We start from the raw sequence: 26350 nt of genomic DNA on the forward strand, positions 1-26350 counted from the left end.
GGCGCCGATATCCGGCAGGATGCACCTAATAAAAGGGCAATACGCAAGCGCCTGGTAAATTCCTCACTCAGGGGGACACGTATGCTGTGGTACGTCATCTGGCACATCTGGCAGCGACCAGCCAGAGAGTGACACGTCCGAGGCGAGGATAGTTTCCTATATAAGGGATGGTCTTTCCCTCACTCGGGGTCTCCGTATTGTAAGCTTGTGCTCTCGCTCTCAAGATGCATTAAAGCTATTTCTGCAGAAGGATCCTTTGTGTCCTGCATCATTCTTGCTGGCGAGACGTAGCGTGGGACAAGCTATTAAAGTGGTTCTTTTAAATATGGTTCTCTGTGGCAGCTCTGGGGCTGACGACTCTTGTTGTTTCCTCAGCAGCTTTGTTCTTGCTAACTTTTCTAGCTCTTGTCATCCCTTCATATAAACACAGAGATTAAAGCCATGTACTGGATGGAGGATGTAGCTCAGGGGTAGAGAAGTAGCCTTCTTGCGTGCTGAAGCTCCTTGTTCCAGCCCTCAAATAGAAGCCTGTATGTTTGCCAGGATTGATTGGGATTACTGTGGAAAACGAAAAAGAAAGTGAGGTGATTTAGCCAACAAGATGAACAAAACAACCGTTTGAGGATAGTGCTTCCCTGGCCTGGAGTGTAGGTTAATATTAACAGACTCAAGGTGATGTGAGGTTGTGCAATCGAGGGCCTGAAGATCAACTCCCATGGATGGTCCCACCATTCACCTCATCTCCTGGAGTTGCCCTCCATGTAATGCCCAGGACTGGGGAATGTCAGTCCTGGGCAGTAGAGTGTCACCACCTGTTGTGATGATGTCACTCTGAACCAAGCAGGTCAGCTGGTGTCGCAGCACCTCAGTATCTTTTCATGCAGCTGTGGGTGTTGGCAGCACAGGGCTTCTGAAGCCCTTGTGTCAGTATCTCTGAGCACAAGAACCACGTGCACAGGCAGAAGAACAATGTGTACAATGGGTAGGAGGTCTGGGGTCTACAACCTTTAGTTTTGCCTCCATCCAACTCCACACACCACTTAAAAATGATAAACCATTTTTTTGGGGGGTGGGGAAATGGGTTCTCTTAGATAGATCCTGGCTATCCTGGATCTCACTTTGTTGACCAGGTTGGCCTTGAATTCAGAGATCTGCCTGCCTCTGCCTTCCCTGTGCAGCATTGTCTGAGTTGTGTCCATTTCAAGGGCAGAGGTGGTTTGAAGGAGTTGCCTGCATGGTTAGAACACTTGAGGAACACTGTATTCTCTTTTCCCACTTGGATGGGAATATGGTAAAGGCTCTGAGAAATCCTTCAGTTGAAGACTAATTCAGAACTCTCCAAAAAACACCTGACCAACGGCCCTTACCAGGTAACCTGACAAAGTTAGGTCCTGCAGGCTAGGTCTTCATTTGGGTAAGAAGAGAGCTGCCTCCTGGAGCATCCTGGCCCCCCTGCCTTTTATTTTCCCATCAACCCTTCCATTTACTTCTTAAATTTATGTTTTTTTAAATGTTAGAGAAGGAAGTGACATGGTGTGTCCCCACCCAGGCATAGTCTCCACTGCTCTGAGAGAACTGTCTGTTCACTGACTTCAACCATGGCAAATCTACCTCTTCCCTCTTCCTGTGCGGTGGTCCTGTCTCTTCATGTGCAGCACATGATCCAGATGTCCAGACCTCCTACACAGATCATTTCTCTCCCACTGTAGGTCCCAGATATCATCTTAGCAGTGGGCAAAGGCACTGCTGAGAGCTGCCTTTTGTGACCACTGCATCTGGGCAGGCTCCTCACCTTGGTGCTCCCCACATCCAGCAGAGCACGCTTCCCCATGGGGTTCATCACCTTCCCCCTCTTCATGCCCCTGCTGTCTGTGTCTGAATCTCTCAGCCATATCCTTCCTATAGACATTTATTTTTGTCTGTCTTGTTCCCGGTGGCACACCAGTGCCTGGCACATAATGCATGCTTAGTAAACAGTCGGCAGGTGAATTAATACTCATGCTCACAGAAGAAACATATGCACACGCTTTCTTTTTACTAGACTTCCTTTAGCTTTCAGCAATCTTCCTTTATCAGCCGCCACAAAACCTTTTATAAAATCTTGCATGTATGCGGTATATATTTTTGGGAGTGGAAATGCATGTTGTTTCATATGTATGGAAGTCAGAGGACAACCCCAAGTGTCTTTTCTTTCTCTTTCTACCTTCTACCTTGTTTGAAACATGGTCTCTTATTGGCTGCTCTAAGTTTAGGGGGCTCTCAAGCTTCTAGGGATCTCTTGGCCCACGCTTATTATCACACATGCATATTATCACACATGGCTCTTATGTGGGTTCTGGAAACACAAACTGGGGTCCTCATGCTTGCATAGCTGTCTCTTTACTCACTCAGCCACCTCCCCAGCCTCACATATAATGTTTCAGTTCAGGGATGTCCTGGGTTATAAAGGAAGGACTCCATGTGGATTTTTCCCCCTCTTTGAATGACGCCGAGTGGGAAAGAAGGTCATGTTGTGTGTCAACAGTTCTTGATGGTAAGATCCTAGGCATGGGCTTCCAGAGTTGAAAGTGAGAGTGTTTTTCTCTTACCTATAATAGATCTTGCCAAGCTGTCTTCCTAGGAGCCTACACAGACTTCCCTTGCTTTGCACAGCAGGACAGGGTCTGCTTTCTCACCTGCTCATAGCACTGGACACCAATACCATGCATCTGTGCCGATCAGAAAGGTGGGCTCTTTATTGGACTTACAGGTTTTATAATTGCATAAAGTTAGGAAATCTTACAAATTTCCACTGGCCATCTCGGTTTATTGATCTTTCTTTTCTTTTTCTTTAAAATTTGCTTTCTAGTATCAGCCATTTTCTGGGTTTTCTCCTTGAGGCTTACTGTTTTCCTGATAAACAGATTTGAAAGAAATCTTTAAAATGATGGTTATACTTGCTATCAAGACTTTCAGTTTGCTGTGTTTATGACATTTCATAATAGCCCACAATGTAGTAGGTCTCCCTGAGGCACCTTCATTCCTATCATGTCTTGGTTGATACTCTCTACCCCACTTCTCCTTTTCCTCCTTTCCAGACTCTAAACCCTCCTACCTCCAGTATTTCCCAGTTTACTCTCACTCCATACGTGTGCTCTAAACCTCACCCCTTCTCTCCCTTAAAGCCTGTTTCCCTTGCATGGTCCCATTCTAGTTTCCTGGTGTCCACATCCTTGGGGAGCAGTCTGTAGGCACTGGCAGGCAGCGTATACGATGTTGCTAGTAGACGGCTTCTGGATCTTAGCCCCCTTACTGATCATCTATCTGATTGTTGGTTGATTACTGATTACATCCTACATCCACTCTGTTCAGCCTCTGGTCAGGAACTGTGATGTTTGGTACATATACATACATGAAGGCTGTTCTGTCATGGTGAGCGGCACTAACCCCCATATACTGTTTATGCTTTGCAAAGTCAAACAGCAATTCTTTCGATGATTTCTGGGGATAGTCTTATTCTGAAAGGCTGTGTCTACTTGGTGCCTCTCTCCATTTATATTTGCTGTGTTTCCATGTCTGCCGTGAACGTTAGTCCTTACCACCCGCACTGACTGTGCCTCTGCCTGAGGTTTTCCCTTGCAGCCTTCTCTTTCAGTTCTCTGATCTTTTTCTGGCCCTGCCAGTGTCTTCTTTGACTGGCTTGCTCCACTGCATCTCTAAAGACTACGTTACACGTCCCAGCTCCCCTTCAGATGGGTCCTTCTGCCATGGCTGCCTCCCATCTCTGATGCACTGCAAACATCTAGGATGAAGTGAGATACAGAGCAGTAGAAACAGGCCAGGGAACCAGGAAGGCACCAGAGGTGAAGGATGGGGTCATGGACCCAGATAAGAAAGAGGGAGGAGAGGGGCAGAGGGGCAGCCAGGTTATCTGAGGAGTTAATGAACACACCTGACACCCCCTCCCCTTTTCCGGAGATCAAAGGGGCCCTGGGAAGATGAGCCCAGAAGGCAAAGGAGTGAGAGGATCTTGGACTGTTGCCAGGAGCGGTTTTGGGAACTATGCTTTTATCAGCCAGAACTGATGGATGGGTTAGGGCTTATCCAATTCCAGTCAAGGTGTGGGTATGTGGCTGGGCTTAGATTCCAGAGGTATTGCTTAGGGAATAGGTAAGGCAAGAACAAGAGGAGCAGATGTCCTGTGTGTTTCACACCCTCTGCCATCAGAGACCAGAGAGCAGAAGGCCCAGGGTCAGCCTAGGTCTGGGAGGGTGCTGTAAGTTGGAGCAGGTCATTAGGTTAACATGCCCAGCACTCACTCATAGACCCACTATGTGCTGAGAGCTCAGATGAAGGCTATGTTCTATTTCTGTCTCTGCCACAGTGGAAGCTGGGTACCTCAGATTCCCTCTTGTACAAAGTGTACTGAACTAGGTGGGAGGCTGGCAACTCCCCCACATGGGCTTAGGAGGAGGCTGGTGAAAGACGTGCTAATCAGGGTTCCCAAGGCTGGCAGAAGACACGTGGGCTGGATGCGCTGCACCAACTGTCCCTTGTGCTGTATCTCTGGGGAATAATGAATTGAGTGGGGAAAGGAGCATTCAGTCCTATGTGCCCCGGGGACTGTCAGTGGAGAAGAACCTAAGGGAGCTTGTGAGCCTGGCCATGTGCTGCTGTGACCTGAGGCCTGGCTATTCTCTAGGTTTGGTGCAGAAGAAGCAGCTAGAATTTTTGGAATCAGGGAAGGGAGAACGTTCTGTGGCTATCTGAGTCAACCTCAAGGAACAGCAGAGTAAGGCAAGAAGTTCACGGCTGTCAGGGGCCCATGGCTGTGCCTGAGCCATGGTGTCTTCAGTGAGAGCTCACTGCTTACTACGACCATGCGTGCTTCCACTCCTGCCCTGTGCAGGTCTCACACAAGGACCTGGCACAGGTGCATTGTAGTTTGTTTGTTTGGAACAGAGAAGAGACAGGTCAAGTGCCTAATGCCACAGAAAGGGTCTTTGGTCTGGCTGAGAAAAAGCTGGTGGTGTCCATTCCAGAAAAGAGGAGCTTTTCCTTGAAGGTAGAGAGAGTAAAGGCCCTTGATTCTGCCCTGTCCATCCACTGCAGGTATCATGGCTTCCAGACAGACACATGCTCTTTACCATGGATATAGACATGCACAGAGACTATAATGACAGAAACACACACACATACACATACACATACACACACATACACACACAACAGGGAACATACAGACTTTCTCCCCAGAGCCCTAGTTCTGGCACAGAAGGAAAAGCTGTTCATATAATGAAGGCTGTCACCCAGTGACCTTGCTCTGTGCTCACGTCGAATGTCGAGGACAGGGATTTATAACTGGCTGCCAGCGACAGCCGAGAGGCTCAAGGAAGCATCATGCCCTAAGTCAAGGCCAGAGTGCTCCAGCATGAGATGTTTCGAAATGATGCCCAGAATGACCTAAAGTTTGGATAAACTTTAGCCCACCACAAAACCCTAATCCTCAGCTTCTCCTTGTGCCCAGGTGAGCAGCCCCATAACTGTCAAGTGGTAGCTCAATTTGGCTTGCTTGGCTTCAGTTTGCTAACGAGAATGGTGCCTCATTTCTCATCAGATCTGTGAAGTGCCTCTATGGGCATTGAGGGGAAAGAACGTTTTCCAGTACCACCCTGGGGGGTTTCACTCCCAGTGAATTCTCTCAACAGAAGCACATCATCCCTCATGATGGCACAAGAGATACTGAGATGAAAAAAAAATAAACATACCAAATCAAAATAGAAATTTTGGACATTAGAGCAATACAGAGGCTCTGAGTGCAATGATTTCACAGAGGTCATACAGAGAACACACATCTAGTGTGTGTCAGTCTCAACTAGAACCCAGGTCCTGATACCCTTCAGTCCAGAATCAGTGCTGCCCTTAGGATGGCTTCAACTTTGGTGGAGTTGGTGAAGGTCAGAGGCACTAGGACATTGGTATAAGAAGTGTCGCTTCTAGAGAAATTCTTGGAGTAAGTTCATTACTGAGTCCTGTGAGATCACACAGCCATGACATTTTTTTTAAAAATCTAAAAGTAACAATTTTTATAATTCAAGCCAGTGCTTTCAGTTCACATTTATTCAGGGAATCAGGGTTGGGTGAGGGTGGGGATCTTCAGATGAGCTTGAAGCAGACAGCATTCCCACAGCACAGAAGTGGTCTGGGTAGTAGGCATTTCCTGGGAGGGGGATTCTGGCTTCTGTAGGCCATTAGCAAGGTTGAGGGTTGAGGAGGATGGGGCAGACTGCTTGGCCTTGATGACAAGTGTGAATCCTGAGATCAACTATGAGGCACTAGATTTATATTTACCCTTGGAATACTACACTGAGAGCCTGGAGATGGGGCAGGGGTAGGTACATAAGATGTCAGGAAGATCTCAGGGGGACCTAGGGAAAGGATAAGTGTCCTTTTTATGTAGGTATCTATCCTTGTTATGACCTTTTAGAGTCATTCATACAGCATTGATTCATGATCAGGGAGGACAAGGGGAATAAAGTAAGTGGCTTTGCACCCAGTGGCCTGATTGTCAGGAGAAGCTAGAGGGAAATCACCCAGAGACCTCTCTGTTCATTGGAGAATCTGTGAGTCCCCTCTGGCAGGGAAGGGATGACAGCAACAGAGTCTGGGTTCTGCTCCAGCCCTGAGGAGGAAGAGTTCTACCAACTATCTCCTCCAGCCTTTCTCAGGCATGTGCTAGTGAGATGGAGAGGCCAGTCTCAGTGAGATGACACTGTACAACCAGAAGGGTCCATAGTCTCCTCCCTTCAGTGCTGGAGATGAGACATCATGGAAATCTAAACAAGGATGTAGGAGACCCTGGGATGCACTGTGACTTGGAGATGCCACATACCTCAGGACAGAGGAAGACACAGACACACACCACAAAGAGAGGGATTTGCTGGTTGCACTCAGGCATGAGTGAAACTATCCCATGTTTAATGTCAGCAAGAAGGGATCACGGCTCTCAGGAGAGGGGCTGATTCCCAAGAGCAGTTAGTGTTTGGGATTTACCACTCTGCCTAAAAAGAGGGGGACATCATTTGTTGGATCCTTGATGAAGATTAGGAAAGGTCTGTTGAACTGAACATAACCCACATCGACCGACCCGTCATTTTTGAAGCATGTACTTCTACCAGGTTTTGACCCCTTGTCATCGATGGTCAGCTTGACCTTACTTACCATCTGTAGGGAGAGAAGCAGAAGCAAGTCAGAAGCAGGCAACACCTGCTCTGGCCTAAGGTAAGCTCTCATGTGGAACTTACAAAGGCAGAACCTGCAATGGTTTGTGTCCATCCTTTATGGTACTGCCCAGCCATCTGCCTGCTCCATGGTGGTGACCCAAAGTCCCTTTCCCCTTCTGTCTCTCGTCTTTGTCCGCTTTGGCCCATTCCCTTTCATGCTCCTTTCCTGACTCCATCTCTCACAGCTTTAGATACAGTTCACATCACAGCCTCATAGCAGGAGGGTTGTTTGTATTTCATGTCCTTTGTACAAAGTCCCCTTTTCCAGTGTGTAGCTGTGAGCTCCCTGGGGATAGGGTTTCTGAAGAGGACCTCGAGTGTCCTGAACTACCCATAATGTCCCTGAACCAATGATATCTTTGGAAAACTCAATAATACTTCTGACTTTGTGGTTGACCAGTTGCTCTGAATGCCACAGATGGAAAAATTCTAGGATAATGTCCCATGTCAGTGAGCCTAAGTCTCTCTGTATGAATATAAGCAAAATGAACCCCAAGGTCTCAATGGGCCTGGGCAACTATGAGACTGAGGTTCAGGGAGGCCATTCAGGGGAGCTACTTTTATTATCTGAAGCACAACAATCACCGTTGCAACTTTGGCCTCTGACCCCATCCTCCAGATAAATCCCGAAGTTCCCTCTGGAGGAGCTCAGCCTTGCCTTGGTCTGTACCCTTTCCACTAGCTATCCTTAGCCTCACACCTGAGCAGCGCCTCTACCCTGTTTAACTCAAACAGACCCAGGAATGTGACTGTGAGGTGACCTTACCTTGAAGGACTTTTGAAGTGTGTCATTCATGACCGCTGAGCTGTTGGCATCATTATTGAAAACATAGGTGATTCCTAGTAGGTTCATCATTGACTCCACATCATGGGTCTCAGACAATGACAGTTCTGGTGTCTCTAAATTAACCATCCTGGTGTGTAGAAAAGGAAGCTTTTCTTTAGTGTGGAAGAACCAGTACCTTTGTCCTGGTGGTCCCTAAAATACCATCTCCTAAGAGAAACCCTTCAGGCAGACTCAGGGGGTCCACATGGAACCATGTTCCTGCAGTGTTTGGTCACCCCCTCTTACTCAGCTAGATTTTACCCCAAGAGCAGCCAAGTACAACTGCTCACTGGCGAGGGTCTATAGTTCACCTTGGGTCTGCCCGAGTGTCCTTGTGTTTCATGTAGCCCACATCACACAACAGGCAGCAAGGCCCAGGCTTGTTTACAGAGCACCAGAAGCACTGGTTTGTGGAGCATGGCTCTGGAGACCCAATAAATCCCATGCAAGTGTGTCAAAAGAATTGAGTCATGCCCTTACAGTCTTATAGGCATGTATTTCCTGAGGTTTTCCATACTGGTTCCTCCTGTCACCAAAACATCCTCATGGACTGTCCAACTTGACCTCTAATCTTTAATGTGGCCAGGGCCTGAGAGCCATCTCCATCTCCTTGGCTCAGCCATAATATACACTACATCTATGGCCAGTCTACTGGCCTCTGCATCTCTGGAATGAATATATCCATATGGGGTGTTATCCCCCAAGGGCAACATGTTTATCTCTTTATATTGAGCACTGTTTTTGTCAATGAACCTGGCCTGAATTACAGAAATGAACATGGAGTCTGCTTGGAAGCTCAAAGTGGCTGTGGCCCCAGCTTCTGGTCAGTCTTTCAGGGCCTTTGTCATTTAATGATCAGAGGTTGGGTGCCTCTGGGTAGTTCCTGGGTCTGGGGATCACCTTAGATTAGATTGTCGTCTCATTCGGCGGAAGTGTGGGTAGGTCAGTCTCTGTTCCACCTTTTGCATCTGCCCTATGTCAGGTATGATGAAGTAGGTTGTGAAGTTGCTTGCGAGCAGAGTAAACACCAGCACCGTGCTAGACAGATCCTCCACTCGGAACAAGTGATTCAAGTCCACGATATGGATCATCGGTACCTTGATTGTCATCCCTTGTTCTAAATGATAGTCCTTCTGTTTGACAGATCGGCAGCCAAAGTCGCTGTTAATTTTGGCTGGAGAGGATGAAGAAGGCTGTGAGACAGGGGTGGGCCTAGGTCTGTGCGAGTATATCAGAAGAAAGGAAAAAGTAACAAATGCAAATGACCAGAGGTCCCTAACTCACATGTGTACTCCTTTCTTTTGGAGGCTCCTTGTCTTTTGTTGACAACGGTTTAGTCAATATTCAAGGCAAACCTTTACGGTATCTTGAGTCCTTTCTTGAGCCCACAGAGAGTGCATATGCCTGGGTAGCCTTCCTGGTACCGTATAAGATAATGACTATTTTGGCCATCAGAGTAGGTAGGTGCCTTGGAAACCTATCCTTGAAGTCATCAGAATGAGTAGACCCCTCAGAGACTCTGGCCCCATGTTTTCATTGGAAAACAAGGGATCATAGGAAGGGACTGAAGCTGTGGTTTGTGTGCTGTGCCGGGTAGGACTTTGCCCAGGGGAAAGGGAGCTCTGGTGAAGAGAAACAGCCCTTAGCTTTGACTTCTTCTCCAGGCTATAGACTCCCTGGGGACAGCTGCTCCTGACCTTACCAGTTCCAAGCAGGACCTGGTCATGCTTGGGGTCATTTAGTTGATCAAGTGTCTTTGTTCCACAAAGTTCCATGCACTGTGCCACCTTACTAATTTTTTTCATTACCTCAGAGCTATGGGCTATCTCTGTGATATGGACAGTCACCGCACAAACAGATAAAATGGCTTGCCCAGTGTAGACAGGAAATGAATGGATGGAAGCCACATTTGAAGCCAATGTTTTCAGACTCCAAATCTGAGCCTCTCTACCATGCTTACTGTTTCATATCCTATGGAAACTGCCCTATGTATACTGAGCTATAATTTGTTTTAGAAAATACTACCTCTTCTCTTGTTTTACTCACATAGATTTCAAAAGAGTATTTGTATACAGAAGAGAATGATCTGCCAAGTCCAGCCTAGGGGTTGCTTTAATACATCATCCTCCAAACTCATTGACTGCTGGAAACTGTGCTATTTAACAGTGAAAGACTGAAGAAGATACATGCAGGCATCCTACCCCCCTCCATTTGGGGATTTCAGGAGACAGAACATTGGAATGTGAGCATCTATTTGTATAGATGTCCTGGAGAAAGCTCAGCCAAGTGATACACCCTTACCATTCCAGATAATGTAGTTCACCACAGCCATGTATGTGTCATTCTCCAGATTCTTGACAATGTTCTTAATTTCCTTGTTGCTTTTTGTCATCATGTAATTGTTGATCTGTGTCTTGGCCCTCCTGCAGTCTGTAAAGTTGATGGACACGATGTCAGAGTGATATAGGTTCTTGACTCCTTCCACAAATTTGTCTACTGGTGTCAGATCCTGGTGGATGAACACACCGCTACCACTTTTCAGTGGTGATAGCTGTTCAGGCTGGTGGATGGCACGGAGCAGATACCGGAAACACTTGTGGATCTCAGCTTCAGGCAAGCCTGTTTTGTTGAGCCTTAGGATTTCCAGGATGCGTTTGCTTTCATTACCTTTGGCTCCCAGGGACAGCATTGAAATGGCAGCAATGACTCTAATAGGGGAGAATAAGATATTTCCATTTACTGACAGTTGAGCCATCTCTTTGAACAAGGTGATGGAGATATTGGAGATGGTGAGAGCCACCTTCCGGCACTGGAAGGGATCAATGTTTGGGTCTTCATAGAGGTCTTCATATTTAGTCTTGGTTATGGGAAGCAGACAGCACAGGCCGACGAGCAAGAGGAGTCCACGGGAGAAAAAGGGTGCCGTCATCCTGCAAGACAGAGGGAGGAACACAGCCTGGATTCAGAGCCATGACAGCTTCCACTAACCAATGATTGACACAGGTAAAAGCAACCACAGTTTCCTTTTCCTGTGCTGGGTGCCCAACCTGGGCCAGGCACTCTCTACAGCCTCGTTATGGAAAGACCCAGTGATACCTCTCAGGGCAGGCCATGTCTTCCTGGTTTGTACTTACCTGATTTATAACAGTACCTTGCCTTCCCGTCCCAGTCTCAACTGGGGAGTTACACAGTTCTCCACTCCTTGATGAGAGCATAATAAGCCAAAGGGGTTAAAGAATATGTTTAAGGTCCATGAGCAGGGATTTCGGCGGAGCCTCGTCCATACATAGAAGGTTGTTTGGGTCCTACTTCACTCCCACTGACAATAATTCAATGCAAGAGAAACTGCCCCATTTGACAAAAAGCCATGTCACCGGAACCCATGTGACCTGTCACAATTTCTGAGCTTCATTTCACAAACAGAAACACAGTGAAACTAGTTACACAAATACAGACATGGCTACTGGTACCTGGATGCGATCTTGGGGGAAATTTGTAGGTTTGGCAAGCTTCAGCCTTTAGGACCAGCCTAAGTACGGTGAGGTCGGACTCAGAGCAGGAACCTGAATAAGAAAGAGGGCGGAGGTGTTAGAAAGGCAACAGCTCAGTGAAGAGTTAATGAGCACATCTTCCCTTGTAGATCAGAAGTTCTTCCCAGGTGATCAAAGGCAGGTGGCCCCGGGGCAGGTGGAAGAGGCCTAGGGTCCTGGGCTGTCCATAGAGAGTCTTGAGAAACACATATTTAAGGATGGCAATTTAAAAAAGAAAACCTGTTTTCTCCTCTAAGAGAGTGGAAATCATGTAAGTCCTCGAATCCACAAGCACAGGTTGAGGTCTATGGCTTTGGGCGGAGGGGCATGGAACTGTGTATGGAAGGATGCCCAAGCCGAGACTGTATTGGGTGCGAATGGAGGAGATGGATAGGACTACCTGAGGTATTTCCTCAGTCCTCTCCACCCCAGGTAGAGACCACTCAAAGATAAGAGATCTAGAGCCAGCTCAGGACCTTCTCAAGGAGGGAAAATACCAGGCCACCCGACCCAGTGTTCAGTAGTGGGTATTCTTTGTGCTCAGAGCCCAGAACAGAGACTTTGTTCTCCTCTGCATTTGTCCTCAGGACTTGAATCTCTGCCTCACCTCCCTCTGCGTGGAGGAAATATGGAGGTAGGTGGTAAGGTTGGCACTGCCCACCCTATGGGTTCAGAAGGAGGCTGGTTAAGGACTTACTGAGTAGTCTGTGGAGGCAGGAGAAGCTTGTGGGCTGGTCATGTAGCACTGGCTTCCCCTTAAGCTCTTAGCCTGGGGACTTATAGGCACAGAAAAGTGTGGGAGACACTTGGTCCCTATGAGTGTAATGACATTTCATGCTGGAGGAGAGCCTTGGGCAGCTTGTCATCCTGACCAGAAGAAGATGTGCCATGTGTTGCTGTGACCAAGCACCTGGTTATCTTTCCTTGAGCTGACTTAGTGAAGCAGAACTGTCCAGTGCCAACCTTCTTGAAGGAAGACAGAGGGAGCCCTGTGGCTATCGCAGCTTACCTCAGGGAGTTCCTGAGAGGAGGTCATGGGTTTGTACACATGCCAGGCCTTGGTATCTTTAATAATCATTACCTGCCTGACGTCAGTAAGTGTTCCCACTCCCAGCCTGGGAAGACTCATGTGCGCACTAGAACCTGTGCTGTGTCGCATTCAAGCCCAGTTGTCTAGGACAGACTGGGGTTAATAGCCCGGAGCTTCAGAAGTGGTCTTTGCTTTGGGGTATCAGAAAGAAATGTTGGCATCCACCCTAAGGAGGATTAGTTTTGCCTAGAAGACAGGGAGGATAAAATTCCTTCATCCTCATGCATACATATATGTAATACCCTTTCAGATACACATGTTAAAATACACATACAGGGCCAGAGACCCAGACCCAGATCCAGATGTAAAGCATGCACATAAGCAGCACATCCTGCCTCTCTCACCTTTTCCATCCTATGCCTGGCAGGCCTGCGAGGCTCCTGAGGCTGCAGGGGCTGTCATCTAGTAACAGCATACTCTGCACTCAGTGAGGACACAGTTCTTGGCCTTTTTAAATGAATGGACCATATCCTGCTGTAGGCTTGCCTACGTACGTTTTGCTTGTCTGTCCATTCATCCATGGACACGTGGCTTGGGGTTTATCTCAACTCGTGTGTGCCATGCTGTCCTGAGTGTGAACGTACCTTTTCACGGTCCTTTCCTTCCTTCTGAGATAAAGGAGAGAGACAGTGCTGGAGCATATGCTGTGTGGCTTGGTTCTGATGATTCAACTTGATTGGACTTTGAAAGCCCTAGGGAATTGGTGAGGTGCAGACAGCTAGTGGTGCATCTGAGGGATTTTTCTAGAGCTGATTAGATCATGAGAGCTTTGAGTTCATCTATGACCTGATCTCTGGATGAATTCATATGACGCCATTTAGGGGGAAGTGGGGAACTTCCTGGCTGGAGGAAGTCTGCACCGGGTGTATATCTGTAGCAATAATTGTAAAATGCCTTAGTCCCAAATGAGCTCTCTGCTTACTATCATGTCTCCTTTGGACTGAGAAAGCAAAACAATCTCATTTTTCAAGTTGGTACAGATTTTTGTGTGGTGATGTTAGAAATGCAAAGTTATATTTTTACAAAATCCTGTGTACGTGATTCGAACCTGGTTCAAACTATTCTTTATACAATGATGAAGTTTCAAGGTTGTGGAGGTCTATTCAGATTAAGAAAAGCTAATTTAAAATGTCTTCCTAACTAGTTATGTCTTTGCTAGTACATAGTCACTGTAAGCTTGTTTCTGACCTGTCTTGAATGTAGTCTGAAAAGGATGTGTAATAACCCATTTCCAGAGCTATCAATAAAGTAAAACAGCATAAAATAGCAGTAGAGCCCTGTCCAATAATTTCCCAGTTATCCATATTCAAATAACATCTGAATCCCTGTTATATTAGGGATCCAGTAGCCAGAAAACCAAGAAGTGAATTGGGCCTATGAGGCTGGTGGAAGGAGCAAGGAACAGCATTCATCCACACATTCAAGAATTATAAAACATCTTAGTCCTAATGAGCTCTCTGTTTATTATTGTGTCTCCTCTCAGGCCAAGAAAGCAAAAACAATTTCATATTTTAGGTTGGTATGGATTTTTATGTGATGATGTTAGAAACTCAAAGTTCTATTTTTAGAACGTCCTGTGTATGTGATTCAAGCTTCCCTGCTGCTGCATTCTATTTCGTAATCATTAGGGACTTGAACCCAAGAAAATGTGAGGTGTCCCATGGCAGTGTGCCAGGATGAGTGTCTAGATGGCTCATGGAGAACCATGAACCTGTGGACTAAGTTGATCTGGGGAGACAGTTTGCCATCCATGCATCTGTATCGAACGTTGCTCTTTCAATAGAATGACTAAGGCAGGCAGTATTTTCATGGTTTTTTAAAAACCTTATTAGGTACGGTTATGTGTCATATATCTCAAGGTGGCCTTGAACCTAAAGTTTTCTGTGGAGTCTGAAGGTGACTTTGAACTCGCCTTCCTATAGTTATCACCCAAGTGGCACGGCTGTGGGTATGAATCACTATTCCCAGTACAGGTAGTTGAACCCAGTAAACACTACCAATATCTTTACAAAAAAATTTTTTTTAAATCCATTCACTGCCTCACTCCTGGTCACCACCTCCCAAAACCCTTCCCCCATCTCCTCTCCCCATCTCCTCTGAGCAGGCAGAGGGCCTCCCTAGGTATCCCCCCCCCCCAACTCTGGCCCTTCAAGCCTCTGCAAGGTTAGGTGCATTCTCTCTCACTGAGGCCAGATAAGTCAGCCCAGCATAAGAACATTTCTCATGGACAGCCAACAGCTTTGGGGATAGCCCTTGCTCCAATTGTTTGGGACCCACATGAAGACAGCTGCACATCTGCTACATATATGTGGGGAGACCTTGGTCCACCCCGTGTATGTTCTTTGGTTGATGTTGGGTCATATCTTTAGCCTAGTTTTTACATTTTATTTTTAGCAGATCCTTAGCTGCCAAGTCCCAGAACCGATTGGCACTGGCTTGTGGTGGATGACAGTGGACCTTCCGGGATTCAAGGATTGTTCTCACCCACTGTAAAAGATTTCTATATGGACTGCTAACCTTGGAGTACCATGCAGCATTAGAAAAGCACCCAAGAGACAGTAAAACAGCAGCATAAGGAACTGTGTCATCGCGGGGTGGGTTTTGAGATTTCAAAAAGCCTATGTCAGGCCCAGTCTCCCTCTGCCCCATTTGTGAATTACATGTAAACTCTCAGCTCCTTCTCCTGCCTGCCTCCTGCCATGCTCCCAGCCATGATGATCATGGACCAACCCTCTGAAACTGTAAGCAAGCCCCCAATTACATGCTTTCTTTTATAAGTTGCCTTGGACATGGCGTATCATCACAGCAGTAGGACGTAACTAAGATATGGTGGAATAATTATATGGTTGATGAGTAGAGCCAACTATGCTCCACAGGAGAGAACCCTTATTTGGTGTTGTAGGTCTCAACAAAAACCTGTGGCTCGGAAGGTAAGAGACCCAGTAGGAGGTTGATGTCATTTTTTTTTTGTTGTTGTTAAATGCATGCAATATGTTTGTCAGTTTGCATTCTAAACGTATGTATTTATTCACATGGAATACTGCTACTGGTAGCCTAGGTCAAGAAAGCTTCTTTTTGCAATGGATGGCGATTACCACATGAAGTTACCACCAGTCAAATTGATAATGCCAATGCTCAGATCTACATGCAAGAAAATGACCATATCATCCAAGCCTCAGGGATGGTAGAAGAGGAAGCCAAGGAAGGGGCCATATGTTATGTAGCTTCTTCCCCCAGATTGAAACACTTTCTCATGGAGGCAGAGGAACCTCAGAGGCCCAGGAAACAAGATTCACCAGGCCTTTCCTGAGTTGAGATAAGCAATGCATAAGTGCCAAGATGGGCGTCTCTTCACTGGTGTAGCTGCTTACAAGGCGTGTGAGGAACATCAGTCACACTGCTTTCCAGGCATCTCATCCATGTGGATGTGTGATGCTACCCAGAAATTCAGTTTCCTAAAAGTCACCCACACTCCTGTAAATATGTACACACTCACGCTCTTGTAAAGAAGACCAATGGAGTCCTTCACTCTTTCGCTCGCCAAGCAGGACTTGGATAAAAATTTATTTTATTTGGGTTTGTCATTGCCTTCTTTATCTGGGGTGACTAGAAATAGCCTCCCTGGAAAAATTCATAGTAGTCCTGAGCTTGAAGTCATCTAGGAGGAGAACCTGGTAGAGAGTAGAAAGACTAATGCTCAAGTGTAATTCTGTGTGTGTAGTGGGGGATGTCTTACTATGCCCATGAACAAAGGAAGGTTGAGGGTTTCATCTTTGATGATGACTAGGAAGGACCTGTTGAACGAAACAGTGGGGACTTTAGGCCACAAAGAATCATACAAATATGGAACTTCTGGGACTTCTCTCTCTCTTGTTTCAATTCCCAGCACAGCTTTATGCACAGCCTAGAGAGAGAGAAAAAGAGAGAGAGAGAGAGAGAGAGAGAGAGAGAGAGAGAGAGAGAGAGAGAGAGAGAGAGATCAGAAACTTTAGGCTGAAGCAAGACTCATGTGGGGAGCCTTACTCAAGGAGGGCCTCCTTTGGCCATCTCCTCCTAGACAGTCTTACCTTGTCCATCACCTCCCTTCTCCATGATCACTCAGAATATTCCCTGACTTGGCCTGCTTTTTCATTTTCAGCTTCTTGAGACTCTGACTATGACCCTCAGAGTGTCCAAACTCACCAAATCTACAGCTCATGTTCAACCACTCTTGTTTTGGGTTTACTGATTTTCCAGGAGCTGTTGGCTTTCTTGATTAACTTACTCACAAATTGGACTTTGTGGTTCACTTGTCACTTTGTGGAAGATTCTAGAATGTTCTCTGAAGTAACTGAGTCTAAGACTTCCAATAAGTATGAGCAAACTAAGACCCAAGCAGTAGGAGGCCTTGGGCGAAGATTGTTAGCTAAATACCTCAGGGAAAAACTATGGTACCACCTGCCTGAGAAGTCATCTCCCAGCTCTGACCTTTAACCCCACCCTAACTAGCTACCTCCTGAGACCCAGACCTTGCTCATGTGCCTTCTCCTTCCTCAGCCTCATGCCCAAGTTGTGCCCTTTGCATTTCCTTCTGCCCTCTAGATATCTGGAGCTACTCATTGGTTAGGTGGCCTCACCTGAGAAAGTTTCACAGGACCATCTGTTGTGATTTTTGACAGGTCAGCCTCGTTGCTGAAGACCTGGGTGATGCCCAGCGTCCTCATGACTGCTATCAGGTCATAGGTGGCAGAGATGGTACATTTGGGGAAACGTAAGTTGGCAAACCTGTCATAGTGGGAGAAAAACAAAGTCTCATAACCTTTCCTGTTCTTCTGGGACCCACAATGTTGTGAGTGTTTTCTTTCTCATTTACTGCTTGTTGTCTTGGACCACAGCAGTAGCTCCTCAGGTTCCACCTCCTCTGAGAAGTCCTCCTGACAGATTCGAGGTGCACAGATGGAACCATGCCTCACTCTTCAGGAATGCTCCTGAGAGTTAGCAGGAGTTGATACAACGGAGTGACAGCTACTCAGATGGGAAGAGCTGGGTGACCCTGTACACTGAAGGAGTCCTGGGAACCAACTGTCCTTCAGCTCTGTGACTAGTTGTAATCTTGGCTCCATCTCATCCTTTGTTCTCTGCTGGGGTTCAGGGCTGCAGGGCTGTGCTCAGCAGAGTGACACATCTACCTACACTTGCCTCAGGCTGGTGAAAAGGATAGCAGGGCCTAGGGTCACTGATAGAGAACACACTCTGACAATTTGGCTCTTGGAAACCTGGTAGACCACATTCAAGTGTGACAAAAGAACACAGCCTCCTAAAAATGTGCCCCACGTGTCTACCCTTAACCTTTCCTTCCCTTGGCCTTTTTAGCCAAGCTCTGCCTATGTCCACTGTGAGAGTCAACATACCCAGATGAACTCATTCTCTGAGAGAAGTTAATTTTCAAGGAGAGTCCAAGGCCCAAGCACCTCATACTCTGGGGCACAGGTCAAATTTTTAGCAGACTATAATTTTCATTGAGACTGCATCAATTACAAGTATTCTGGACAGAAAGCTTGCCCAACAACAATACATTTACCAATGTCTATTCCTGCCTTAGGGTTTCCTGGCCAATGGACTGCATGTATCCAAGAACCTTATGGAAATTCCTCCCACTTCCCCATTAGCCTTTCCCTGTCACTCTTCTTCTTCAATGTGCTGGTGGCAGTTCTTTGCTGTCCCATGGACAACTGTCTTCTATGAACATTCTCAGACTGACATCCCTTATAAACACTCTGTCCTGGAAATTGTACCAGTTGGGGTCTTTGTCTCAAAGCCCATCTTCGTTCACATACTCCAGCAGTACATATTTGGAAAGCACAGTGTGCATGATGGGAAGGCAGTTTCTAACACCAGGACCACAGAGTTCATGGGGAGTATTGCTGAGCTATACAACCTGGTCAGCACAGCTTTCAAGAGGTTCTAGGTCTTAAATAGTAGCTGTGACCCAGGGATGGGGTCCACCTGCCATAGCTGGGATGGTGGCCAGGCCTGAGGTGACTGACCTCAGAGGATAGAACAGTTCTGAATAGGTCCACGTACTGGGGAATCACCTTGGATTAATGTGCCTCTGGATGCTAAAGATGTACTCATAGCTCAGGTTTTGGATCAGCTGCGGCATCTTCCCAAGGTCTGGCAGGATGAAGAAGGCCATGGCATTCCCTACATAGTGCTGTATCAGCACCCAGCTGGACAGACTCTTATCCTTGTGCAGGTAAAATTTACCCAAGCGGTTGATCATGGTCACAAAAAGCACAGTGCCTGTGTCCAGGCCGAACTTATCTTTTATTACATGCTCAGCCTGAATTTCAGTGTTCTGGATTCCTGAGGAGAGGAAAGAGGCTATCAGCGAGTGGTGGTATCAGATCAAGTGGTCCCCTGGTCCGCTTTGACATGCTACCCTCTTAACCTCAGCTTCATCAAGTATAAATGGCATGCTGAATGTTACCACAAAAGTCTGCCCAAGGGACTTTATGATGATCACCTGGAGCTGTAGAAAATATAGAATACTAATATTGGAAATGTTTTGGACTAATTATTGGAAAATTTGTAACTTCCTCCCTCCCTGCTTCTTTTCTTTTGGATATTAGGCCTTATTGAGAGTTTCCTTAAGACGTGCTTGTGGTAGAAACTGAACTAAGGACCTTCCATGTGCCCAGCCACCTCTCCATCATTGAAGTACAACTCTGCTTCCGCCTGGAGATTCTCAGTGAACATTGGAAGCTCCTCAGTCAAACTTCGAAAGATCCCTTCCCCTTTCAGACAATCGTCTAGTCTGTATTCAGGGGACAGCTAATATGTGCAGATGACAGGACAGAGTCTCCTTGGCTATGCACGAGTGTCACCATTGAGACCATCAGAGAAGGCAGAGCCTCAAGGACTGAACTTATTGGAAAGGAGTAGACGATGGGACTGGAGTGTGAACAAGATCCAACTTTGTCACAGCAGAGTTGTGCAGGACTCTGCCCAGGGACAAGGGTGCCATGATGGAGGGAAGACCTTTGGCCTTGATTCCCAGTCCCTAAATATGACCTAAATATTCTCAGACAGAATGTCAGGCTTTGGGGGGCCAGGAGTTAGTTGCTCTGGGTAACTAATAGCTCTTCCATCACTAGGGAGCAATGGTTAGCTTTCACTAGGAAGTTGAGATGGTTATATCCAAAACAGTAAAATGATTTATTTTTTTGTTATTCTCTTTTGGATACCACGTCTATTAAGTAGTTGAGGAATAGGGGCCTTCATGCCCGATGAAGTGAATTTGATCCCTGGAGCCTAGATGTATGTAAGAACCACAGTAAAAAGGAGGAATTGACAACCACGGGTTGTATGTGGTGTGACCTCCATATGTGTTTTATGGCTTGTGTAGATAAGCATGTAAATCAAGGTAAAATTCTACCTCTTCTCACTTATGGTTAATGATAGCCATATTCCCAAAGCACGGTCATATAACTCATTGCGTGACTTCATCATCATCAAAGGTGGGGCTAGTCATAATATCCACGACACACACCTTATTCGTCATCATTCCTTACCCCATAATGAACCCATAATGACCCCAACTGTCCCAAGATGATTATCATTTATGAGCCTACCAAGCTTCTCCCCAGCCTGTCTGCTTTGACAAGTACTTCCTCTTGGTTGAGAACAAGAACTTGAACCCCAGGGTTCTGACCTCCATGGTTGCCCTCCCAGTGCAAGCCCTACCTTACCTTCAAAGTAGATGTAGTTCACCAAGGCCAGAACTGTGTCTAGCGGCAGTTCCCTGACCACCTGTACTATATGACCATAGCTTTGCCTCTCCACTTGTTTGTTGACCTGCATCATGGCTTCTTGAATGTTCGTGAAGTCTATGGGAATGGCTTCCGAGTGGTACGACTCTGTAACCACGCTTTTGAACTTGTCTAACATCTTCAGATGCTTTTGGATGAACAGGCTGCTGCCCATGGTCAGCTGGAGCTGCTGGTTTGGCTGGAAGAGTGTATGGAGGAAATGTTGGAAGCACTTGTATATCTCCTTTTCAGTCATCTCTCTGAGTTTGAGCCTCAGCCCATTCAGGATTTGTTGGTGAGTGCTGCCCTTAGCTCCCAGGGAGAGCATTGTGAAGGCAGCCACGATGTTCACTGGGGAGAACATAATGTTGGGTTGTTTGGGCCAATGGACTGCCTTTTGGAGCAAGAACAAGGAGATGTCGGTGATGGTATGGGTAATTTTCTGGCAATGGGGGAGTTCCTGGTTGTTGATGTCATGGTTTGAGGCGCCTTTCTTTTGGTAACCTTTAGTCTGGGAGCCAGGGAGCACACAACATAGACTGGCTAGCAAGAAAAAGTTGCAATAGAAAGAGGGTGGCATTGTCCTGTAAGACAGAGAAGGGTACAAAAGCCCTAAATCAGGACCAAGATAACTCTTATGGACCACCCCAACCATTGACAGCAAGTAAAAGCAACTAGTTTCCTAAACTTGTGTGCCCAACTGTGCTAGGATGCTCTGAAGCCTCATGAGAGCTCGGGTAATGAGAGCTCAGTTACATTAACTCATTACTTTGGTTTTCATTTTTAAATTTTACAGTGTGTGTGTGTGTGTGTGTGTGTGTGTGTGTGTGTGTGTGTGTGTGTGTGTGTGCTGCTCAGAGCTACACCTCAACTGCCCCCTGGCCACCTGAAATCAGTCAAAGAGAATCAGGACCCTCTAGAGAAACATGATTGTAGGGGGCATGAGGAGGGGACAAATCTGGACTCTGATTTGGACTTTGACACCAGCCATTTGGTGACAACAGATATTTAAACCTGTCTACATCTCGTTTTAGACGAGGTAGTTAGAGAGAGTGAGAAGAATTAAAGGAGAGATTGATCTTTCACCAGGATGTGACCTTGGGGCAGTTCTGGGGGTTGGGTGGGGTGGTGCAGTGCTGGGGGGGGTAGAGTGGGTTGGGGTAGGTTGGGGTAGGTTGGGGTGGGTTGGGGGGGAAGAATGAGATAGGTTTTTGTAAACTCCTAACCTTCAACAGGAGCTGGGGGTATGGGGATGGAATTTGGGGTTATGAACCCAGATAAGAAGGGGTGTGGAGGAGGGAACAGAGGGACACACAGGTTATCTGGAGAGTTAATGAACACATCTCTTCCTCGTGGGAGTGGGGGTTCCCATGAGGAGATCAAGGGCAGATAGCACCTAGGCAGGAAGGTGGAGTCCCAAGAGCAGAGGAGCCAGGACTTCAGATGGAGCTCTGGAATTTGGATTTGCAAATCTACACCTGAAAGGGATCCTTTCTTTTCTAAGGCAATTGAGGGCCATTAAACCCCAAAGCCATACTCTAGGTCCGTAGCTAGGCCTGGGTTCCAAAAGCATCGGGGAATAAGAACCCGAAAGGCAGAGCAAGTGTAGGGGAAAAAAAGAGTGGGATTCCCTGAAACAGATCTTCTGAGGTAAGTATCCAGAGGAAGGCAGAGGGCCTACGGTTAGCCCAGGCTGAAGAGGCGCTTCAACAATGGACCAGGTCAGCCCTGACCAATGCTCACCAGTGTCCCCCCACTGCATGTTATGTGCTGGAAAGAAGCTATTCTCGTGTCCTGGTTCTGCCCCCACAAGAACTACACTGAATGCCTGTTTCCCCTTTTGTGCGGATGGTGCCGACCCAGTTTGGGACGCTGATTGATAGTGCCCAGGTGTCAGTTAAGGAAGGGGCTGGCGAAGGACTTACTGAGCTGAGTTGCTGGGGCCAGTGGGAGGCTTGTGGGCTAGCTGTGCAGTACCAGCTTGTTCCTCATTCTCTTATCCTGGGGCTTTATAAGGTACTGAGGGCACAAGATACTTGGTCCTTATGTGCCCCAGGACCCTCTGTGCGGAAGGAGAGCCTGGGGCTACATGTGAGCCCAGTCAGGTGATGGTGTGACCCGAGGGCCTGGTTGTTCTACCCTGAACTGACTTAGTCCAGCGTAACCAGCCAGAGTGACTCATCTGGAAATGTGGCCATTGCAGCCTACCTCAGAGAGCTACTCAAGGAGGCCATGGGTCATACTGGAAAGTCCCCTGCATACAACAGCAATGGCCTCCATGAAGCTTGGACCTCTCCCTCCTTCTTTCTCTACTCCACACATCCTTTCAGTCTCTCCATGTGCTGGAGGTAAGACTCAGGGCCATCCTGAAAGCTTATGCTCAGTACCACGTACTTCTCTTCTGCCCTCTGTGTCCCACATGTCCCCCTCTCTGAGAAAATTGTCCCCCTGCTGGGCTCTTGGCCCCACCCCGAGTTTGCAGCATTAATTACATGGAAAAAGGCGGTTGGCGATATAATCAGAATTGGAATGTTCACACAGGGAATGTCTTTGGGTTTGGCCTCCGGATATAACCCCAAGGAACCTCATTGGAGAGTGGCTAAGAGAATATCCAGACAGAGATACAGGCGGCAAGGCCAGGACTATTCCTTACACGGTGCAACCATCCCCTCCAGCCCCATGGAGCTGCTGCCTTCCAGATGGCACCTGGGCCTCAGTCTTGTCATGAGAATGTCTACATGTTTGCCATTGGCTAGGGTCCACCTTTGGGTTTGCAAAGAGTATTTTAGCAGGCTTCTGGGAGGGGACGTGATGCGTAAGCTGCACCTCTCATTTCTGATTCAGTTTCTATCTAGGATCTCAGAAGGCCCTGCCTCTATCCCTACTTCATAGTGGGTCTCAGTGGGGTCTACACTGTCAGCCCAATCCTAGCTTTCAGGTTCACCTCTGATTCCCATGTTGTTTCCTTTAACACAGGTGAGGGAATGTGAGGGCACAGCTACTTCAACCTTCACTGAGCTAAGAGTTTTCTTTGTATCCTACTTTGATCTCTCTGTCCCAGAGCAGAGAAAGCAGGATCTTTGCTTGGAGGGGGACCCTCACTGGGGGTGCCCAGCACTCCTGCAGTGGTGTAGGTAGTTTGTCTTAGAACAGAGCAGTTGAGGTTGCATGCACATGACTGCAGTGATGGGGCATATGAGCAGGCTTGGGCATGTGCCACAGAAAGGGGACCAAGGCAACCTGTGTACCCAAGGCTGCCCCAGATTCCTTTATTCACATTGAACTGGAAAAAAAAAAAAAACCCAAAGATCTCCAACCAACTCCGTGGCCACAGATCGTGTCATCTGGGTGAAGCTGCTTTTGCAGACAAGCAGGAGATAAGACCACAGGTTCCCATCCAGACTCCAGAGGGGAGGAAAAAAACATGGAAGGTTTTAGGTTATATGCTGAAAAAGCAGGGCGTCATTGGTGGGATAGCGGTGCTGTGTGATTGAAAAGCCCTGGAAACTAGGAAAGTAGACGCACCAGCACAGCAGGTGCCCACTCCTGAAAGCTGGAGGCAGGGTACAAAACCTGCCCCAGGGAGGAACCGTGTAGTCTTCAAGCAGTAAAGACATAGGGGCAGGATGGCCCAAGCCCTTGGGCCACATCCTACCCACTGTGACCTGGAAGCCAGACTTCCTGAGACCCAGTGCTCGCTCTACTGGCTTTCGTCTGTGTGTTGGAGGAATTCTTACCTTCTTTCTCTCTCTTTATCTTGGTAGAGGTAGGACTCTTCTGTGCCTGCTCCACCACTGTATCTTGGAAGTGTGTTGCTCATTTTGACCTTCTCAGGGCATCAGCTCAGTTTACCTCGACTCTCAATTGAGCCAATGTACTTAGGCATTGAGCGGTGCTGCAACCGTTAAGACTTTGTAGCTCTTGTGGGCACAAGAGCCATGTTTTGGTTTTTGAAATACAGAGAACTGTGGCAACTAGGAGCAGAGACGTTGGTGGTCTGAATGTTGACAGTCCCCACCCAAAAGGCATCTGTGGTAACATCCCACAGCCTGTGGTAGAGCATAGTGGGAGGTCCTTAAGTCTTTGGGAGAAGGTTCACCAAGGGGATTGTGGGACAAACCCCTCTTTCTGGTTTGCCACATCTCTGTCTGTTCCCACGGTGATATGCAGCCTACACTAGACAAATAAAGCTACTTGATCTTGGGTGTAAATCATCAACACTGTGAACAAAATAAATCTTATCACTCTATAAACTTGGCTGCTTCAGGAATGTATTTCAGTCACTTGAAGGGGAATTCAGCTACCTTTTGCTTTTCCTTCATGTGCAGCTGCTACAAACCCTGCTTACAAACTCCTTATCAAAATCCCCTGACTTCATTCAGGCACAAGGCTTGGTAAATGTCCTATGACTGGTTAAATTTATCAAAGATATTTGAGTATGAAAAGTTTCTATGACTGGACTTCCTCCATGAGGTGTGCTGTATTCATAACTGGAAGAAGAAATGACAACAAGCTAGCTTAATGCACTCAAACCTTACCTTGTTTGGACATAATTTGGTAGATCTCTGCCTAGAATTGGCTACGATCCAGATGCTGTGATAGGTTGAGGCTCAGTCACAACTTTACTAGGGCCTCATGTGTATTAGGCTACAGTTTATTAACTAGGTTCTAGTTTTCTTTGCAGAGAGGTCAATCTGAACCACACAAATGATCCAACTATACCAGTCACTTTTGGGTCAAATTGAATGAATTCAAGCATTTCTACCTTCTGTTCTTTCAGCAAAAGGCCCGAGAGCATCATGATGGGTCACCACTGTGGTCATGGGCTGAACCACCATTTTCTGCAGCCATCACAAGAATCTGCTGAATATTAGGATAGTAGTCATGACATCATGGTGCCAAGTTAGTTAGACAACACACTTATGTTTTATGTTTTTGCTGTTCCCATGACATTGAGACCATGTGATACACAAATGACAATGGTTGAATATGGCTTATAAATGTACTAAAATTAGCATATGTTTTGTGTGTGTGTGTGTGTCTGTGTGTCGAGGCATGGTGTCAGAGGACAACTTTGTGCAGTAGGTCTCTCCTAACTTAATACAGATTCCAGGAATAGAACCCAGGTCACCCATTAGGTTTTACTGTGACCTGGGTTCTATTTACCTGCAGAGCTATGTGTCCTACCTAGGGAGGTCACACATTTTTGAGTGAGCACAGCCCTCTGCCATGCCATCAGAAGTAAGAACACCTTAGAGGCAGCACGATTTTCCTGTACTGTGAGTGGAGAGGTTTGAAGAAACACAACCAAGGACAGAAAACCTCAGACTGACTGCATATGTCACAGCCTTTGAGCAATAGGCTTCATGTATGCTGTACCCACAGAATGGAGGCATGAGTCAACCTGGGTTGAAGTCTCCAGGGTACCACTACTGGGGAACACAGCAGTATCTGCTTTTATTCAGTACCATGTGCAGCCCCATGAAGTGCTGCATTAGGCACGGATGTTCCACTCCACTTGCCTGATTGGCTACAAATTCCAACATTTTCCCCTTCCCTTCCCTTCCCTTCCCTTCCCTTCCCTTCCCTTCCCTTCCCTTCCCTTCCCTTCCCTTCCCTTCCCTTCCCCTCCCCTCCCTTCCCCTCCCCCTCCCCTCCCTTCCCTTCCCTTCCCTTCCCTTCCCTTCCCCTCCCTTCCCTTCCCTTCCCTTCTCTTCCCTTCCCCTCCCCTCCCTTCCCTTCCCTTCCCTTCTCTTTCCTTTCCTCCCCTCCTCTCCCCTTCCTCCCTCCCTCCCTCCCTCCTCCTCTTCCTCCTTCTTCCCCCTCCCTCTCTCTCTGTCTCTTCCATTTTT

General features: G+C 47.1%; 2 protein-coding genes across 8 annotated transcripts; both read right to left on the reverse strand.

Annotated features, from left to right (window-relative positions):
• Positions 1 to 6915: 6915 nt before the first annotated feature.
• On the reverse strand, positions 6916 to 13121 carry Serpina1f (serpin family A member 1F). 5 transcript variants are annotated; one of them, NM_001108054.1, is made up of 6 exons: positions 13053 to 13121; positions 11559 to 11651; positions 10390 to 11018; positions 8989 to 9262; positions 8029 to 8176; positions 6916 to 7203 (listed from the first exon to the last, which is right to left on the reverse strand). In NM_001108054.1, the coding sequence occupies exons 3-6, from the start codon at positions 11015 to 11017 to the stop codon at positions 7015 to 7017; spliced, it is 1239 nt and encodes a 412-aa protein (NP_001101524.1). In that variant the 5' UTR covers position 11018; positions 11559 to 11651; positions 13053 to 13121; the 3' UTR covers positions 6916 to 7014. The 5 variants fall into 5 exon arrangements, with proteins under 5 accessions (NP_001101524.1, XP_087409595.1, XP_087409598.1 ...); XM_087553469.1 differs by lacking the exon at positions 13053 to 13121 and adding an exon at positions 12316 to 12417; XM_087553472.1 differs by lacking the exon at positions 13053 to 13121 and adding an exon at positions 12226 to 12299.
• Positions 13122 to 16236: 3115 nt separating this feature from the next.
• Serpina1fl2 (serpin family A member 1F like 2) lies at positions 16237 to 24546 on the reverse strand. 3 transcript variants are annotated; one of them, XM_087555130.1, is made up of 5 exons: positions 24236 to 24546; positions 20439 to 21082; positions 18783 to 19053; positions 17325 to 17472; positions 16237 to 16612 (listed from the first exon to the last, which is right to left on the reverse strand). In XM_087555130.1, the coding sequence occupies exons 1-5, from the start codon at positions 24316 to 24318 to the stop codon at positions 16406 to 16408; spliced, it is 1353 nt and encodes a 450-aa protein (XP_087411256.1). In that variant the 5' UTR covers positions 24319 to 24546; the 3' UTR covers positions 16237 to 16405. The 3 variants fall into 3 exon arrangements, with proteins under 3 accessions (XP_087411256.1, XP_087411257.1, XP_087411258.1); XM_087555131.1 differs by lacking the exon at positions 24236 to 24546 and adding an exon at positions 22424 to 22508; XM_087555132.1 differs by lacking the exon at positions 24236 to 24546 and adding an exon at positions 22424 to 22500 and having other exon boundaries at positions 20439 to 20697.
• Positions 24547 to 26350: the final 1804 nt, after the last annotated feature.

Source organism: Rattus norvegicus, chromosome 6, assembly GCF_021556685.1.
Source record: "Rattus norvegicus strain SHRSP/BbbUtx chromosome 6, alternate assembly SHRSP_T2T, whole genome shotgun sequence".
In the NCBI taxonomy this organism is placed as follows: Eukaryota; Metazoa; Chordata; class Mammalia; order Rodentia; family Muridae; genus Rattus; species Rattus norvegicus.